The sequence below is a fragment of the Marmota flaviventris genome, chromosome 10, assembly GCF_047511675.1.
Source record: "Marmota flaviventris isolate mMarFla1 chromosome 10, mMarFla1.hap1, whole genome shotgun sequence".
Lineage (NCBI taxonomy): Eukaryota > Metazoa > Chordata > Mammalia > Rodentia > Sciuridae > Marmota > Marmota flaviventris.
The window spans coordinates 39,662,272-39,681,311 of NC_092507.1; the positions used below are offsets into that span (position 1 = coordinate 39,662,272).

Sequence of the window (19,040 nt, forward strand, 5' to 3'; positions counted from 1 at the left end):
AACCACAATTTTTAAATGGGCACAGCACTTGCATTTACAGTTCTCAAAGAAGATGGTCAAAAAGCACATGAGAAGATGCTAAACTCCATAATTAACTAGCAGGGAAATGCAAATCAAAACCACAACGAGATACCACTTCATACCAGTAGGATGGTTAGAATGAAAGACAGATAAAAACAAGTGTAGCAAAATTGACACCTATTACATTGCTGTGGAAATGTAAAATGATGGAGCTGCTGTGGAAAACAATTTGGAAATTCCTCAAAAGTTTAAACATAGAGTTATATGATCTGACAATTCCACTCTTGGGTATCTATACCCAGTGAAAATATGCCCATAAAAAATGTGTACCCAAATGTTCATAGCAGTATGATTCACAATAGCCCAAAAGTGGATACAACCCACATGTCCATCAACTGATGAACTGATAAATAAAATGTTATTTGTGTGCATGCATTTCTACATAAATATGATTTGCTAGTAAAAATAAACGAAGCACTGATACATGCTACAACACAGATGAACCTTGAAAACATCTATGCTAAATGCAAGAAATCAACCAGGAGAGAACACACCTTGTATGATTCCAATTATACGAATTATCCAGAACAGACAATTTATAGAGACAGGAAGTAGATTATAGACAGAAACTCTCCTAGGGGGAGTGAGTTAGGAGCAAATGGCTTTTAATGGGTGCAGAATTTCTTTTGGGAATGATAAAAATGTCCCAAAATTAGTTTTGGTGATGTTTTTGTAACTCTGGAAATATACTAAAAACTATTGAGTTGTATATTTTTTAAAAAATATTTTTAGTTATAGATGGACACAATAGCTTTATTTTTTTTAAATGTGGTGCTGATCATCAAACCCAATGCCTCACACAAGCAAGGCAAGCGCTCTACCACTAAGCCACAAGCCCAGCCCCTAGAGTTGTATATGTTAAATAGGCAAATTATATGGCATATGCATTATATCTCAGTAAAACTTATTCTTAAAAACCCAACTGTAAGAAAACAAGACATCTTTTTAATTGGAAAATAATATTTGAACAGACAATTCACCAAGGAGATAAATGAATGGGAAATAAGTACACAGAATGGTACTTAAGATCATTATCCATTAAGGAAATGCAAATTAAAACCACAAAAAGATACCACTACACAACTGCTAAAATGGCATTTAAAACATGCATAAGACACACCAAATGTGCTAGTGAGGCAACTGAATGCACATATATTGTTGGTGAGAATGCAAAGTGGTATAATCCCTCTGAAAAAGCTTATCAGTTCCTTACGAATGTCCATATACACTTACTATATGGTCTGGAAATTGTGCTGTCAGTTTTTTTGTCCTGGAGAAAAGAAAACATATGGTCATATAAAAGCCTGTTCATGAATGCTTAGTCACCCCAAAACAAAACAATCCTAATGTCCTATAACAGTGAGTTGACCAGGTGCAATGACACCTGCCTATAGTCTCAGCACTCTGAATGCTGAATCTGGAGGGTCTCTTGAGCCCAGGAGTTCTAAGTCAGTCTGGGCAATACAGGGAGACCCAGTTTAAAAACAAAACAAAAAACGGTGAATGAATAAAAAAAGAAATTGTGGCACATCATACAATTGTATGAATCTATTTATAAAACATTTTGGAAAAAAAGAGACAGAGACAGACAGAAATAGATTAGTGGTTGCCAAGGGTTGGTCATGAGAGTGGTGGTTTGATTGTACAAAATCAGCACCAGTAAGGAAGTTTTCTGGGGTGACAGAACTGTTCCAAACCTAAATTATGTGGTAGTTCTACAAATCTATCTATATGTTAAACCTTTTAGAAATGTACTATGAGAAAGTAAATTTTATAATATCTAAAAATTAAAATTATAATTTATATATATGTAAAAAGAGAAGTACATAAATATATTGAGGGAGAGAGAATAATTTAAACTCAAGAATCCCTGAAGGGATTGTATTTGTTTAGAATCGCTGGTTGGTGGTGACGATTTATAAAGAAGAACAACTTCTAGACAGTGTTCTTATTGTTTTGAATTCTCCACAAACCTTACGTCTTCTCTGGGACGCCGTTCCAATCTTGGTATGACCCTCTCTTTATGATTCTGGGGAAAAAGGGCCTTAGGCAGACAGAACCCGATCTTGGAATTGTAGCTCAGTGGACATAGGCAGGACTCTGACAGTGTCTGTATAGACAATCAAATCCTGGTTTGAACAAATCAATTGTTTAGGAAAAAAGTGTCCCCAATGAGGGCAAGTGGAAAATTTTTAATATATTTTGAGAATTAGGTAGCACAAGGAATTATATATATATATATATGATATGGTGTATTGATGCTATTGTGGTTGTGTAAGAAAACTTCCTAGGGGCAGGGGAATGGCTCAATGGTAGGGCACTTGCCTAAAAGGCTCATGGCCACAAAAAAGAAAAGGAACTGTTCTCATGTTTTAGAGATATGTATTGCATTTCACAGTGAAATCTCATAGTGTCTGTATCTTACTTTTAAATAAACAAACTCAGATGAAACAAATATAGCAAAATGTTAAAAGTTATAAAAGTTATATAATGACATATTATATAAGAATTTATTTTACTCTCTGTTCTACTTTCTCATATCCTTGGAATCTTCATAATAAATGTTTTCAAAATAAAAACTACATTAGAAAAGCCGGTGAACTCTCTTTCCAACAAGTTCCCATAACCCTTTTATTGTCCATCATGAGGTTGATGTTGCACCACAGAAATTGTAGAGCAGCTCAGGGACCCTCAGGGAAAAGCAAGTAACATCTTTATAAAGCTTCCACCCTAAAATCCTAAAGTGAAGACTAGTTAGGGATGAATGGGCAAGGATTCAGCAATCCTGAACATGCAGTTTTCCAGCAGGCCCCATTATCTGCTGGAGACTGGGTAGCCAAGCATTGGTTGCAGGAGGACATCTATTGCTCTTGACCTGCTCTGCATCCATTCCTCACTTTCCTGCAACAGTACCCAGTTTTCCTGGGGAGTTCCGTGCACACACACATACACACACACAAACCTGTTTATGTGGTGTGGGCTGAGCAGCCTCCTGTTGTACTTCAGGAGTGAGACCATGAATAGGATATAACCATATAGTCATGAGATTGATTTGGGGAGTAGAAGGGTGACAAAGCCTACTCAGTGGGTCAGCTCCAAGATGTTTTGTTTAACTACAGGGACAGAAAATAGGATACTGGTGGTCATGAAGAACCCTTTTGTCTTCATACAAAGAAAGGCATCTTATGAAGACAACATAAGATACAGGTGATCTAAGAGGTAAAAAAAAAAAAAAAAAGCAGCTCAGTTGAAGTCATCTGAGCACCTGTTTCCAGCAATTTTTGAGAGACTCTCCACATGTTACTTGTAAGAGTGATAGAGTGATGAAGACCAAGGGGAGGGAAGGGAAGGAGAAGAAAGATAAATCAATTTTCTCTTTTCATGTCAGTGTGACTTGAGTGTCAGTCACTTGCACATAATCCTGTCACGTTCTCAGATCTATAATGTTAAGTCATAAAAACCAAGCAGCGGGGCTGGGGATGTGGCTCAAGCGGTAGCGCACTCGCCTGGCATGCGCGCGGCCCGGGTTGGATCCTCAGCACCACATACAAACAAAGATGCTGTGTCCGCCAAGAACTAAAAATAAATAAATATTTTAAAAAATTAAAAAAATAAAATAAAAGCCAAGCAGCTTCCTCTTTGCTTGCTGGAACATCTGACTTGGAACTCTCAATCCACCTGTAATACGTCTGATCCCTTAAAGCCACCATGATGAAAGGACTACATACAGGGGCTCCACTCTACTCTCCAGCAGAACCCCACCCTCCAGTCATCCATACCAAGGCAGCAGATAGGTGACTGAAGCTGTCTCAGACACTCCAGGCCAACACATCCATCAGTTGAGTGCCACCAAGATATCTCAGTCAACAGTACATGGAGCAAAAGATGACCTAGCCAAGTCTTAGCCAGATTCCAGGCCTGTAAAATCGTAAGATAATAAAACGGTTGTTGTTTTAAGCCATTCTATTTGGGGGTCTTTTGTTATGCAACAGTAGTTAACAGGAACAGGCAGCCAGTCCCCTCTCAGTTTTTGAAGGGACCTCTTCTGAACCTCGTTCTACTCCCACGGATCGTTTTTCAGCACTATCATTTTTCATGTCTCCTCCTTAAAGGGGTTTGGCTTTCCTCCTAATAATCTACCGAATTGGAATGCAAATCTCAACAGGTATTACTGCCAACAGTTCTCAGTACCCTCACTCAGAAACCCAGGCCCCTCACACTGGCACTCAAGCTTCTCTACACCTGACTTGTGATCCCTGCGGGTCCCCACTTCCTTCTTCCTCACTCTCTCACCAACTTCCTACCATAGTGGCAATGCTGCCCCTCACTAAGGCCTCAGGACCCAGCTGCAGCTTGTCTCCTCTCAGAAGCATTTCCAACCACACTTTCCTGTCTCTGTGGTCCCTTGCTTTGGACAGAGTGGCTTCCATAACCCGTGACACGTGAGAGGATTTACAAGCACAGCTTGCTCCAGTCACTCAATCCCTCTGAGCCGTTTACTTCTCTGTGAAAAGGGACAATAGCGGTACCAAAAGATATGAGTATTATAACAGTGATTACCTTGTGGGCAAGCAGTAGGCTAAGAGCTTTTTTTACACATTATTTCATGTAATCTTCACAGCGTCCAGAGAGACAGACCCTAACATTAGCACTATTTAATGGAGGAGGCAGGCAGGTTAAGCACCTAGCCTCACCTGCCCTTCCTAGGGCAGCCCCTGACCCCGCCTCTCCCGGATTGCTGAGTGCTTCCTCCTCCTGTTGCATTAACGCCCCTCCTTCCCCCAGCATACTGAAAAGGCCCGGGACGGCGGGATGGCGCCTGCCATGCACTTGTGCATCCCAAGGTCCTAGAACTGGGTCTGGCATACAGTAAATACATACTTTGTAAATATTTACTGACTGAGGTCATCCGTGAATGGATGACCTCAGCCAGTGCAGAACCTGGCCCTCTGCTCTTGGCTCTTTCTCGCCCCCTGAACGGGATTGGGGAACCTGCTTAGGACAGGACCTAGCACACCAGGCGCTCAGAGAAGAAGGAGGGAGAGAAAAAAGCAGAGGAGGAGGAGGAGATCAATAATTTTTAAACCACTGTTTTCTCCCCCGGAATCTGTCTTCACAACAGTCGGACTATGCCCACGTCAGTGTCCTCCTAGTGCTCAGGCCATCGCTGGCTCCATCTGCCTTCGGGGAGAATTTGGGAATAAACGTGGACAATACAGGTCCCCTTCCCCTCCCGGAAGAAAAAGAGAGAAGGTCACTCCGCTGGTCTCTCTCTCACCGGCGCAAGCGATGCGGTGACCCAGTTGCCCCACGCTCCTCCCCGGCGCGGATCCCGCCGCTCTCACGCCACAGTCCCCGCCCCCCCGCTGTGGAAGCTCCCAGAACCAGAGAAGCCTACTCGCTGCCTTCCCACAGTACCCACCTCCCCGCCACCTAGCCCCCCAGTGGGAGCGCCCTGTGTTCTGAATTGGGCTCCTGGGGCCTGGATGAGCCACCCTGGACCTTTTATTGCTGGTCTCTGCGTCTATCTTCATGACCAAGCGGTGCGTAGTGGGTCGGGGTCGCCACTGCCAGGGTCCAAAGGCTAATCGCTCTGGGCCTGTCCACGGAGACGGCCGGGCCAGGGAGGAGAGGAATCTGGGGACCCCAGTACACACCCCAAGAGCTCCCACTGTGCATGAACTCTACCAAAGATGCTGGCACAGACTCTCTGGGATATCAAGGCTTTCCGGGACAAGCCACATCTCTTCTCTGAGTCACAGTACACACAAACAAAATGGGATGTTTTCGCAGACTTCCCACCATTGGCCTGCAGAGACCGCTTCATGAGAAGGAGAAGGCCCACTGGGGTCATGAAGAGGACAGGAGATCCGGAGGGTAGAAGTCCTTGGACCCCTCTGAACCTCAATTTCCTCCTCTGTAAAATGGGGCCGGTAATGAACAACTCATTGGATTCTTCCCAGTTTGATGTGACGACGAATTACAAATAATAATCTCAAAGTCTGTGGAAGCTCCAGATGTTCTTGAAAATGAGTAACACAGGCCTCTGGCTTGGGTTTGGCCAGAACGCTCGCAGAAACTGAGGAGCCTAGGGCAAGTGTGGGTTCCTCTTAAAAGCAAGAGACATTGACCAAACTTAGCTTCACCTTAGGTGCGGTGGGGACAGAGGCTTGGGATGGGACGGCTGGATCCGCCCGGCTGAGTGAGGCCCCAAGCCTCAGGAAAACTTGGAGTTGGGGGAGGGGGGCGGGAAGCTTGAGAGGACACAGAAGCCAAGGGCTACAAAGTCCACACTTCTAGAAAGTCCTACACAGTCTCTCCCACCTTCCTGTCTTCTAACATTTCCCTCTTCTCTCCATCTTCATTCCTTCCTATCTTAATTCCCTTTCCCGCCCCATTTCTCTCTTGCTCGCATCTTTCTTCTCCAGCTCCTTCTCCCCCCCCCGCCCCATTTCCATCTCATCGTCACCCTCGCACTTTATAACCAAACAGCCAAACCCCCTTTCCAATTAAAGTGGAATTAGGCAACTCAATCAAATTAGTTCCCCATTAAAGCCCTTCTTTATTAAACCGTTTTCTTGTCCTGCTATTAAGTTTCACCGCCTGGCGGAACTCGCGCTGGCCCCAGAAGTTTACCTTGGGATGTCGCCGGCCCCAGCCTAGGGGAGGGGGCACCCTATTTCCTAGAGAGGGGCAGTCACACTGCAGAGTGCGGGAGGGACCCAAGGTTGGAAGAGGGGGTAGGTTCAGAAGCCTAATTTACTCAGGTCTGTGTGAGAAGGAAAGGTAATAGGCTGCGGGGACGACTTCTGGCCCGAAGGCGAGTCCTCATGGCCACCACCCCAAAATAACTCCCAGGCCACAGGCCCTAACTGGAGAACGGTGGAAGCCATCCCTGTCCAGCCGCCGCCAGACCGGCTCTGTGTGGATGCACCCAAATCTGCACCGGGGGAAAGCGGAAAGTGTCCCCAGCCTAGCAGGACCCCTGTGAAGGCTCAGCCTGCGCGTCCCGGACCCAGGGCCACCCCACCACAGCTCGCGCGCTGGACCTAAATGTTTTCAGGGTCCGGATTGAGCAAGGGGTGCACTTATTCCGTGAGTTTTGAGGCAGCTTCCTTTCCCGTAACCTTTTAGAGTTTAGGAGCACTGGCTGGGCCTAGGTCAAATTTCTCCCTGGCACCGTGGTCCCAGAGGAAAATCAAGACCTTTTCCTCCCGGCCGCTTGAGAAGCCGGGATTCGGCATTGTTTTCTTAGAAAATAACATTTATTTCTAGCTTTTATCTATGCAAAGGAAAGCACAAAGTGAGCGGTTTTCTGCAGCAGCGTTTTTCGCTGCTGGCCCTTCCGCCAGGGCGTTTGGCGAGTCGCGGGAGGCGAGGATGCGCCCGCGAGCGGGCGTTTCTGGCTCAGTCACACGTCGCTCTGTTCCTGCTTCAAGTGCGCACCTTGACGGCTCTTTAAGACCGGCCGCAGGCAAGAGGGCGGGTGGGCAGGATTCGTCCCGAGTTTACAGTATATTTAATCTATAAAACCTGATAGGTACAATGCGCGCATAGTCTAATTTTTTCCATTTTGTCCTTTTTTTTTTTTGCTTGTTTTTGAATGTTTTTCACGTTAATACCGAGGTCACCTACAGATTACAATTAATAACTTAGAATTCCATTTTATAACATTATACACTGGCTTGTATATATATATGTATAGATTATATATAGATTTATACATATATAAAAACTCACACTGCACCAAGGAAACCCATGCTTATCGGCATAAGCAACAAAGAGAGCGACAAATACCGCAACAAGGAAAGTGCACCTTAGAACTTGTTTCCTTAAAAAAAAATGATATCGATATATGTGTGTGTGTGTGTGTGTGTGTGTGTGTGTCCCAAAGACTAGACTCAGTGCCAAGAGATGTGTATATCCTAAATTTATATTTGTTAGAGCGAATACTTTAAACTTTTTAAAAGGGAGGATTGGGGAGACACAGAGGAAACTCTCGGATTAGCCTGCAGTTCGTTAGAGAGCGTGGGCGGGCGGGTTGAGCATAGCTAAAGGAGCAGCAGGAGCAACCGCCCTCTGAATTCTCAAGAATACCTGGCCTTTTGAAAAGGCGCTGAGCGAGACTTGTGGAGGTTGCTGGAAGGAGGGATGAGGATCCAGGCCACTCACACCCTACAAGAACACCTGCACCTCTATATGCTGCCCTTTGCTCAGCTCTTTTCACCCACTCTCCAAAATAAAACCAAAAAAACATCTCCGAGCCAGAAGACCCCAGCCAGGGCGCAAAGAGCGCGCCAGGCGAAGTGGGGCCGGCGGCCCGCGGGAACAAGGCTGGGGTTAATGTTTGGGAGCCGCCAGGCTGCTGGGCCCTTAGTCCTACTGCTTCTCTGGGGCACCATTGACCATAGGCCCGTATAGGCCGCCACCATAGGTCGGCTCCTTGTGCACTGCCGCTGCGGCTGCGGCCGAGCGGTCACGCATGAGATCGCTGAAGGCGTAGTCCATAGGCGGGCGGAAACCGAGCGTGGGCACCAGGCCCGCGGTGGAGTAGGGTGCCATGAAGGCCAGGCCACGGCTGTGTGCTGCCGCTGCGGAGTAGGCCAGGCGCAATGGACTCAGGCCAAGAGGTGCACCCAGCGGGTAGGCGCCCGCATCCGCGCCAAAGTGACTGGCATTGGGTTGCAATGGCGAGAAGGCTGAGCGACTGCTCAGCGAGCCCAACGCCCCGGGTGCCATAGCGCCGGCCAGCAAGGGTCTGTGGTGCGGGGGTGCGGCGGGCCCAGCCTGCAGCGGCGCTGGCAGCGGCCCCCCAGCGGCAGCGGCGTCCACGCGGCCCGGCCACGCGTCGTCGGCAGCTGCTGCTGCACCCACTGCAGCCTTATCCGGGATCCCAGTGGGGCCCAGGCTAGCCGCCAGGCCTCCACGGTGGTGGTTCAGCACTTGCTCGATAGCCTGCACCACGTCGCCGCCACAGCCCTGCAACACCAGCTCCAGGACTCCTCGCCGGTGGCCCGGGAAGACGCGCGTCAAGATGTCCAGCGGCGTCCGCTGCCGTGAACCAGGGCCTCCGCCCAGCCCTGGAACCGGCGCGACCTCGGTCTCTTCTTTGTCAGCCTCGGAACCGGATTCGGAGCCCAGAGGGCTGGAGGAGCCCGGGCTGTCTTCCTCGCCGCCGCCCCCAGGGCCCGCGCTACCTGGGCAGCTGCCACCAGCTTCCTTGGAGGCCCGGGCTAGGGGCGACCCGGAAAAGGACTCGCCGTCGCCGTTCTCCGAGCCTGAGCCGGGCCGCACCTCTGGGGACGACGTCCCGGGACCCGAGTCTGCGCCGTCGGGCGATAAGGGCTTCACCTGCGGTGGCTGTGGGCTGCCCGGGCGGCCTGCCTGAAGTAATGTCTTGGGGAACAGGTCAAACTTCTGCAACTTGGCTTCTGAGACGGGAGAAAATAAGGATGTGACAAGTGATTAAGGGGAATAGGCACCCACAGCACCTAAGCCCTTTGGATCCCAGTTGCCTCTCAGAATCCCAAAACCTGTATTAAGGAGGCTCCAGTGCCCCTTCTTGATTTTTGCTCCAGTATTCCTCCCTCTCTAGGCTCCCATGATCCTTTATTCCCTGCCCCTAGGGCTTACTTTCTTTCTGTACCCAGACCCCCTACCACTGGGCCCTGTAATCTTAATATTCAGTACTGTTCTTGCCACATCTGTGCCTCAACACCTCCACTTTTAACTATCTCCCAGTTCCACTCTCCCCTGGAGAAGTAGCCTGGTCCAGGATTCAAACAGGACCCAGCAGAACTTCTAACTATACCTCACACTGTATAGAATACCCTATTCCATCCCAGGATTCCAAGAGCCAACCCGTTCCTGGGCAGCCCAGTAATCACGATTATGAAGGAGGTCACAAGCCTCTCTACAGACAGTAAATCCTATGTTCTAATCCACCTTCTCCAAAACTGAGACCAGAGAAGTTCTCCCCTCCAGAGCAGAGCCCCCTGCTCCATAGCCCCAGTCTAATTTCTGTCCTCCCAGAAAAACCCACAGGAGCACAGAAGAAGGTGAGTGTAGGGAGGGAATAGACAGAGATGAGGAAAAGGGAAGCCAGAAGATGTGCACCCTAAGAAAACCAGTTCTGATAGAGAAAGAAGCTACAAAGAAGTGGGGCATAGCGTCCCGTTGTCCAAAAGGAGCATCAGGAATGCGAGAAAAGGAATCTCCCTGGGAAAATGAAAGAGGGTGTCTTCAGTACCTAAAGAAAGTAATGCAGACTTGGAGGGGCTTGGAAGGAGTCGGGTTTATGAAAAAAAGAGTAGGGATGGAGCAAAGGGAAAGATGGCTAAGAAAGCAGAGCAAAGGAAAAGACGTGAGCCACACGGAATAGATAAAAGGAAGTAAGGAGGGAGGTAGAGACCTGCCTGTGTCTGCGTGGAGGAGAGTAAGATTAAAGTTTCCACATTTGGGCCCGGTAATAGAAAGGAAGAAAGTGCAAATAAATGCTCCTGAAAGGGGAGGAAGGAGAGTTTATGTGTCTGTACTCAATATTGGAGCCGCGTGCGCAGTGAACTCCAGCAGTTCGAACGTTTGGAGAAAGGGATTCTACTCTTCCAGTACCAAGACTAGGCGCACATCCCTGCTGGCACCCTGCAGCTTCCCCCCATCCCTGACCGAGTTCTCACCTGCGCCCCCTGTGCCCGCTGAGCCACCTCCGGTCCCTGCGGGCCCTCCGGCTCCAGGCCCCCCGCCGTCGGCGGCGCACACTGAGCCAAAGACCTCGTAGGCCGGTCGTGGTGGGATGATGCCGTTAGCGGCGGCCAGCGCCAGGCCCTCGGCAGTGCCATAAAGCAGTTGCAACTCGCGCGCCTCGTTCTCCTCTTGAGCCTGCTGCCTGCGCAACGCCACCTGTGCCGCCATGACGCGCTGGCGCTCCGCGATGAGCGTACACTTGGCGCACAAGCAGTCCTTCCAGCGGCAGTAGCGCTTGTGGCCCTTGAGTGCCGACACCACCCCGTGGTTGCGGCAGCGTGCGCACTTGGGGGTCCGCGGGTACTTCTCCGCCGCCCGCAACAACAGCGGCGGCGCCCGCAGCAAGCCGCCTGCCACACTCACTGGTAGCGACGCGGCCGCTGCTGCAGCCGCAGCCACCGACGCCACTGATGCCACGGGTGGTCCCGTCGCTGTCGCCCCCGCGGTCGCCGCGCCGGGCACGCTGGGCAGCTCCGAACGCAGCTCCATGGCACGACCTGACGTGGAAGAAGATGGGAAAGTGGAAGAGACCTGCTTAAGGAAAGCGCCGTGTGCTAGACTAAAGCACAGTCTCCAAGAACCAAAGTTTAGAAAGAGAAACCTTGGTGGTGGAAGTTTGGCTCGTGGTCTCCAAATTGCTAGGAGGGTTCTCCATTAGGAAGCTCCGAGTAAATCTGAGCTTCCACAATGCACTCCCATGAGCTGCTCTTATATCTGATTTATTACACGCCTGGGGTAAGATTTTGTTAGAATCAGTGATTCCTCCGGAAAAAAAGCAAAAAGACATAAAGTTTGGAAGTCACTGGTTCAGATATACGTAAGGAGAGTTTTAAAAAGACAATATTATTCCCCAAAACTTAGGTTAATTGGGGTGAGATGGGAAGAGTGAAATGTTTGCATTACGGGAGTCAGATTACAGAGCAAATTTTGGACCAACAAGCTCATGCCAGAGGCAAAACAGGAAAACCAAGAATACAATGTGCAGTTTGGTGGAAGGGTGAAGAGGAGAGGAATGTCCAGGTGCGGAGTTGGGCAGAGAGGGCCTGACTTTGCTTGTTTGTTTTTTTATTTGTTTGTTGTTAATGTGGGGCAGGAGAGTTGGAGGTGAAATTGAAAACAGAAATAGTTTCGCATTAATAGTAGAGTGCGGGCTAAGAAACAAACTCTAGAGTAAAGTTAGGCCTGTGGCCTTAGGACATTTAAAGGTATGATTCCATGGTGCCCGGTCTCCAGAAAGTGAGAGAGAAAATGGGTGTGGAGCTGAGTTTAGTAGACTTGAGGACTATTAAAGAGAAAATCCAGCAGAAGAAACTTTCTTCGGGGAGGCAAACCGAGCCCAAACGGGGTTTGAGGGGCAAGGAAAACATCGACAAACAGCTGATAGAGGTGCCTGAGTCCCAGGGTCCGCAGCGCGACACCCGAAACAGGTAAGAAAAAAACCTAGGCAAAGGCTAGTGGTGGGTATTGGGCAAAACTGTGGCGCAGTTTTTAGCCTTGCAGCCTGGAGTAGGAAGAAGTATCCGGAGAAAAGTTAGGTATTGCTGAGGGGGATCTATTTCGCTGACCACCTTACACCGCCCTCCCCACCCCTCACAGTTTGGGTACAGACACGCCCTCTAAGGAGGATAAGTCCTGGGGCCCCACGGGACCCCGCTAGAGCGCAGATTCCCGCCTTCAGCCTCCCAGTTGGGTTCCGGGGACTTGGATGGCCCAGCAGGCCGCAACGAGGCAGGGGACTTGCCTCCGAAACTGGCCATGAAAGGACACAGGAGTCCCACCTGCGCCGGAGTCCCAGAAGGCCCAAGCAGGCCCAGTTTCTAGGTTCCGCCGCGGCTTTCTCTGCCGGGACTCCCCTCCCTCTTGTCCCAACGAGAGCCCAGGACAGATCCTGGTGTCTCCGACCGAGAATCCCAAACCTCCTCCCTGTACGCGGGTGCTCTGTTTCCGCAGACCCTCAGGCCGCGCAGTCCCTGAGGCCCGCTAGACCTGGGCCTTCTCAACAGGGGCCGAAAGCCAGGTTGCCTCCCCTGCTCTCCCGGCTGCCCTCAACTACCTGCCTTGGGCTCCGGGATCCTCCTCCTCCGCTGGCGCTGCACGCGCCTCCCAGCTCTGCTCGTGACGCTTGCACTCTTGGCCTCTTCCCCTTGACCCCGGTCCCTGATCTGACCACGTCACCCTCCTTCAGTCACCATGTCCGAACTTCCGGACCCCCTCAGCAAGCAGCGCAGTCCAACCCTCACGTCGGAAATCGGGGCCGGGGACCCGATTTGGGGCCGGTTGGTTGGAACCCGCGACCAAGCTCTCGCCGTGCCAGGTCCCCTCGCGGTGCGCGCGGGACGCTGCGCTCAGCCGGGGCCCAGTTGCCCGGCGCTGCCAGACTCTCAATGAGCCTCTCGCCCGCTCTATTGTTGCTCCTTAGGGCTCCATTAGACAGAATTGGACAACAATGTGGCGCCTGCCATTGGCCAGGGGAGGCAGACAGCGCTCTGATTGGCCGGGCCCGCGCCCGGGGAGCCCCTCATTCTACTGTGTCCGAAAGATTCGAAACTCCAAAAGCTCTACTGTGTGCCTCGAGGAGGGGAGGGGGCGCGCCAGGGAAGGAGTGGAAAAAAGTGGGCAAGGAGGAGCGTTGAAAATATCGTGACAAGAAGTTTCCGTGCGCCCAAGAGCGTGTGAATTGCTCCTAATTACCGTGTCCGGTGTGACTCTACGTAGACGTGTGTAACCCCTCGGCTTCTGGGGCGCCGGCTAGGCTGCGCCACTCTCACTGGCCGGGGGCGCTTGGCAAGGCCGAGCTTCCCAAGTGGCCCTGGCGGCCTAGGGCGGGATGGGGGCATATGACAATTCAATTACCGCGGTCGGGTGGGAGTAGAACGGGGCCTCGGGTGCGGGCAAGGGAGGGTGATCATGGCATAAATGCCAAGGCAATGATTCCTGTCTTCTTCGACTCTGATTCGGCTTGCTCCCAAGTCCAACGCGTTTGTGGTAGTTGGGGAGTGTTTTGGGTTTTTTTTTTTCCCCTAAAGCCTTTAAACCCGGATTCCTTCATTTTAAAAGTGCTGATACGTTAAACATCAAGGAGGGTAAGTTGGTTTATTGGTATTTTTTGTTTTTAAAAGAGGGGCTCAGAAGAAATGAGATTGCGCTTTCTGTCGGTGCCAGCGGCGAACCCCGCGCGCTCTGAGCAAAGCTTTCCTCTCTCCTTCCCCACCACGCCCCCCATCCCGTTCCGGGCCCGGGCCCCTTTACTGTTTACTTTCCTCATTTCTCTTCGTCTCAGTTTCTCTTCTGGTCGTGGGATTCTTTTGTCGATGTTTTAAATTAACGAAAACTTTGGCGCTCTCTCTCTCTCTCTCTCTCTCTCTCTCTCTCTCTCTCTCTCTCTCTCTCTCTCTTTCAATGAAAGTAAAAAGTCTATGCATCTCCCCAGATCCTCTTGAAGGATGGATGGTCGCGCATCAGTTCGATACTTCCCGGAAGAAGACAAGGTCGCTGCGGGGGCCCCCCCCCCCCCCCCCCCCGCTCAGGAACAGTTTTCACTTTCGTCTTATTTTACCTGTGTTGACCTCTGAGGAACAGCTCCATCTGCAGAGGAGGTAACAGGTTTCGAATTGGAGTTGTTACCCTTAGAATGGCAACAGCTGGAATAAATGCTGAGGTCCTCGGGCAGGGTCGCCCTTGGTTTCTCCCAACTATACTTCTAGCTCTGTACCTTTTTTTTTTTTTTCCTGTTGTGACCTCTAATGCGCTAATGTTCTGTCACTCTCGTTTTTAATCTCTACTTTTTTTTCTCTTTCTCTTCCTTCAGAGTAAAGAAAATTCATTTAAATAATTTAAAAAGTGAGCTTCCTCGTCGTTCTCCCTCCACTCCCGAACGTGCGTTTTTTGCGATGCTCTTGATGCTCTTTGAACCTCCAGAGGAGCGAGGGTCTGTCCATGCCGTTTCAGGGGCGGACACACTGGGCCCACAGAATAGGTTCAGGGCCTCGGGGCCTTAGGATGCATTCTCTGCCGCCAGCAGAACTAGGCTCCCTGACCATCTGGCTGCTTCTGACCTCTGGAACTAGGGACTGGGGAAGGAAGGCACCACCAACAGGGCTCCTTCCGCAGACCGCAGAACCTCACGCCCCAGGAGAGCCAAGGCATGCTCCGCTGGAAGAAGTCAACCCAGAAGATGAGGCTGGAGGGACTTGGGGGAAGATGTATGGAAGAATCGAGTGGAGAACTTCCAGAAAGTTCAACAGGTTCGGGCTCCAGGGAGCTTTGACCTGGACAGTCTGTGATAGGGATCGAATCCTGATCCCGGGCTCCCTGTGAATGGGTGTGGGAGCTAAAGGAGATCAGCTCCCGCGATGTGAGAGCGTGAAGACAGCGCTTTGGGGATAGTAAGTCCTCTGGGAGCACTGGCCCCAGGCCCCACCTTGCAACACCTAGAGCTTGTGCGGCCCAGTGAATCCCCGCTATGACCTCGCCCTGGCTTGGGTTGGGGGTGTTCTTTGTGGTCGCGGTGGCCGCCAGGCGCCAGCTCCCAGAGCGTTTTTTTTTTTTTTTTTTTTTTTTTTTGGACAAAGGTTTAGGGGAAAATATTTGAAACCCAAAACGAAATAAACTATACAAATCCGCTTAGCTTTGGGGTGGGGTGATGTCCTCGGAATCATTTCTCTTGCTTGAGGCCAGGCCACTGTGAAATTCCGGTACTCGCGTGCGGATGAACTCGTGGGAGCCAAGGGTCCTGAGAGGAGTACTTGGGAACTGGAGCTCTCCTGTGAAAGGAACTTCCTCCTAGGAAGAGGAAGGGGTGCATCCTGGAACTCAACCCAGCCAAACCATAGGGAATATCCCCCACCCCTAGCGCAGCAGCCTCGCAGTTCTCTTGATCCTCTTCCCTGGTGTTCACATCCCCACAGGCCCGGTATCTACACCTTTTTTTTTTCCCCACGCCTCCGAAGTTGGGGTGCTCATAAGGCGTTATGCCCAGAGGCCGAATAAACCTGTCCTGGGCCAAGGTCACTATACCCACACCTCAACAGGGCAAGATGCTTCTGCCCAGCTTCCTAGACCACTTGGGGCTAGTTCCTCCTGATTTGAACCTCCTGATTTGAACCAGAGGGCTGCAGGGGCATGACCCACATGAGGTACTACCTGTGGGGAAAGTATGCTTAGGTTGAGGCAGCAGGGGCTACCTCACCACCATCATCACACACACAACTTAATGTGGCTTCACACCCATACACAACACAGCAAGCATGATCTCACAGCAAAAGTTTGGACACACCTACACACACACACACACACACACACACACATATGCAGCGAGTCCTGGGGGCACTCTCACCTATGGTGCTGCCTTCCCACCCACGGTGCCCCTTCAGAAAAAGTTTGACCTCACAGCTCTCTCGCTCTTGTAAGCAAGTTCTCCTGGAATGACCTCACAGCCTGACGCCTACAGACTCCTACCTCAGGTGACTGCACACCCATACTGGCATATCCTCACGCAGTCTGCCCTTGCTTGTCCATGGAGTCCCAATCCTGCCCCTATGGCTGGGCCCCTGGCAGAGAAAGTCATAGACCTTCGGGACAAATACCGCGGAGAGCGAGGGCTGGTCCTCACGTACTTACTTGCGTACATGTCCTCCAAGCTCAGAATGATTTGCTGACACGTCTGCTGAGCCAAGGGCCCAGCCAAGAAAATGCCCCCAACCCTACTCACGAACAACCCATCCATCCTCCACACCTATGCCCAGGCAGTGGTGAGGTCCAAAGAGATGACTCTGGAGGGTACCTGGGGCGAGGCTGGGGCTGGGGGCCGGAGGATAAGGATTTTTGTGTCGCTAACTAGGAGAAGGGCTGGGGGCACCGATGGGGGACCTGGGAGGCGTTGACTTTTGCGCTGTTTGCCCGCGGCCTCGGAGCAAGCAGACGCCATCTGTTTGCCGGCTGCGACGCGTCGCGTTTAATTACCCTCCCGGCAGCCTAATAGAGATGATATTAAACTAAATCTTTCTGACATTAAAAGTAATTATCCCCAAACCGGTGGCTCCGGGACGGAATTGCCCCTCCCGTCCCTATCCCTTCCCTAGCCGGATTCCGTTAGTTTGGCTGAAACTCTTCACCCGGGAAGGGGGCGCAGAGAAGAGGCGGAAAGCGCCTTTGGGAGAAGGAGTCTCTGCAGACTGCCCAACTCACATTTCCCCCGCACACCCAGACTCTCCTGTTCGTGTGGCTGCACACACGTGTACACAAACACATACACACAGGACGACATCGTTTTCCTTCAGACCAACTCACGAATTCCGCTGATTAAAACCTTTGGCCAAGCAGACCCCTGGGTGGACAGGGAGGAGGGCAGCCTGATTTGGTGTCCCTGTCGCGCTAAAATGGCCCTTTCCGTGGCCAAAGCCACAGATCCAGCCTAACCCAAGCCAGGGACTATGTACAATTTCGGGGTCAGAAAGAACCCCTCTTATCGTGGTGCTGGGCTTTTGGCACGCTCCTCTTGTGAGGGGCCCTGTGCCTAGCGCTACCCCTACAGTGGCTTGATGAAGTCGCACCACCCTCTAGGAGGCAGGTCCTATTATTTCACTTGTCAGGCGAGAAATCCAACTCCGTCCAGAGGTGAGGTGACTTGTTCCACATCTCACAACCAGTACGGAACGGAGCAAAATTCGAACCCGGGAGTATCCTACATAACGCCAACAATCTGCTTGGTTCCGGGCGCGGGCTCCTGCTGTGCGTCGCGGACCCCAGCTTGGCCTGAGGCCCTTCCCCGCACCCGCTGGGCCCGGATGTGACCGTACTCATCAGCTTCACTGGCCCTCCACTCCCAACGTAAGGAGCGAGCAGAGGGATCAACTGAAGGTGGGGGATCCAGGACATTGGCGCTGAGAGCGTGGCAGGAACCCAAGGCTGGGCCCCAGCCGCCATAGCTCTTCAAGCCTCCGTGACTGCAGAGTACGCGCAAGGGAGGCGGCTGGCGAGTGTCGCCAGGCTTCCTATCTCCACAACCTTCCATTTGGGAGTATCTGAGCACAGGACAACTCTTGGATAGTGATGTTTATCGTCCATCTATTTGCGTCTGTTTTTTTGTTTTTTTTTTTAAGCGCCTACTGTGTATTGCCACTCTGCTAAATCTTTGGTGTGTGCTGTCGTGTTTGGCACACAATCCTGGGGGAGGTGCGACGTTCTATGTTTCAGACCTGAGGCAAACAAAGTTCTGCAGGCAAGGGGGTCACAGTGCTGCTGAGCCTTGAGAAAGACAGAAATCCATACCCAACTTCCACAGTCAGGCTTGTATCTCCTCACCTTCGGTTCTGGGCGAGTACAATTTGATTCTCAGGGCTTCAGTTCGATTTCCTCCAATTCATGGATCATTCGCTGAAACATTCATTCATATAATATTTCTTGAATACCTAGTATATGTCAGTCCTGAGGACCCGAGATAAACCAACTGAGATGGCCCTTTACAGAACTTGTTGGACAACTGGGACAATCACCTACCAATGGCCTTACTGTGAGAACAGGGCTGCAGTGGGAATCACTAGTCTTGGAAATGGGGGAAGGGCAGAGAAAGGGGAATAGAACCTCTGATGGGAGACTTAAGGTTTCCCAAATGGAAACACTGTTACTGCGTATTATGATAAGTAAAATAAAACATTTTAGACAATTCAGCAAAATATTTTGGTATATGATTTTTAAACTGCTTTCTTTGTACACACATTTATAAAAAATACACTTTTTGTTCCTTTTTTTGTTTACAAATAGTAAAAACATTTTTCATATCAATGTATCTACATAATCATTTTAAAAGATTGTTTAATATTCCATTGTATGGATCTTAATTTATTTAGCTGATTCTTTATTAGTACATATTTAGTTTGTTTCCAATGTTTGCTCTAATAACAGTGCTACCATGAATATCCTCTGAAATTTGCCCAATTATTTCCTTAGGATAAATTCCTAGAAATAAGATTGATTGATCAGACGCTTTTTAAAAATAGACTCTTGATAGCTACCTGTCAAATAGCCCTCAAGAAAGGTTGGTTGTGTCAATGAACATGCTCAACAGAAATGCATCTTGATGATCTTTTTAATCTTTTCCTATTCAAAGCAAAACAAGTAGTATCTCATTGTCATTGCAATTTGCATTTCCTTAGTTATTCCTTTTTTTTTCCTGCATGTGGTCGCTTGTGTGTGTTTTTTAAACGATCCACAGATAT

The 19,040-nt window shown here is 50.2% G+C and overlaps 1 protein-coding gene across 1 annotated transcript; it reads right to left on the reverse strand.

The window, feature by feature from the left end:
- Positions 1-8,460: 8,460 nt before the first annotated feature.
- Dmrta2 (DMRT like family A2) lies at positions 8,461-11,313 on the reverse strand. Its single transcript, XM_027945047.2, has 2 exons — positions 10,758-11,313; positions 8,461-9,512 (listed from the first exon to the last, which is right to left on the reverse strand). The coding sequence occupies exons 1-2, from the start codon at positions 11,311-11,313 to the stop codon at positions 8,461-8,463; spliced, it is 1,608 nt and encodes a 535-aa protein (XP_027800848.1).
- Positions 11,314-19,040: the final 7,727 nt, after the last annotated feature.

Coding starts and splice junctions, on each gene's coding strand:
- Dmrta2 (XM_027945047.2), bottom strand. CDS start 11,313: ATGGAGCTGCGTTCGGAGCTGCCCAGCGTGCCCGGCGCGGCGACCGCG. Junction 9,513..10,757: donor AGCGGGCACAGGGGGCGCAG/GTGAGAACTCGG, acceptor CTCCCGTCTCAG/AAGCCAAGTTGCAGAAGTTT.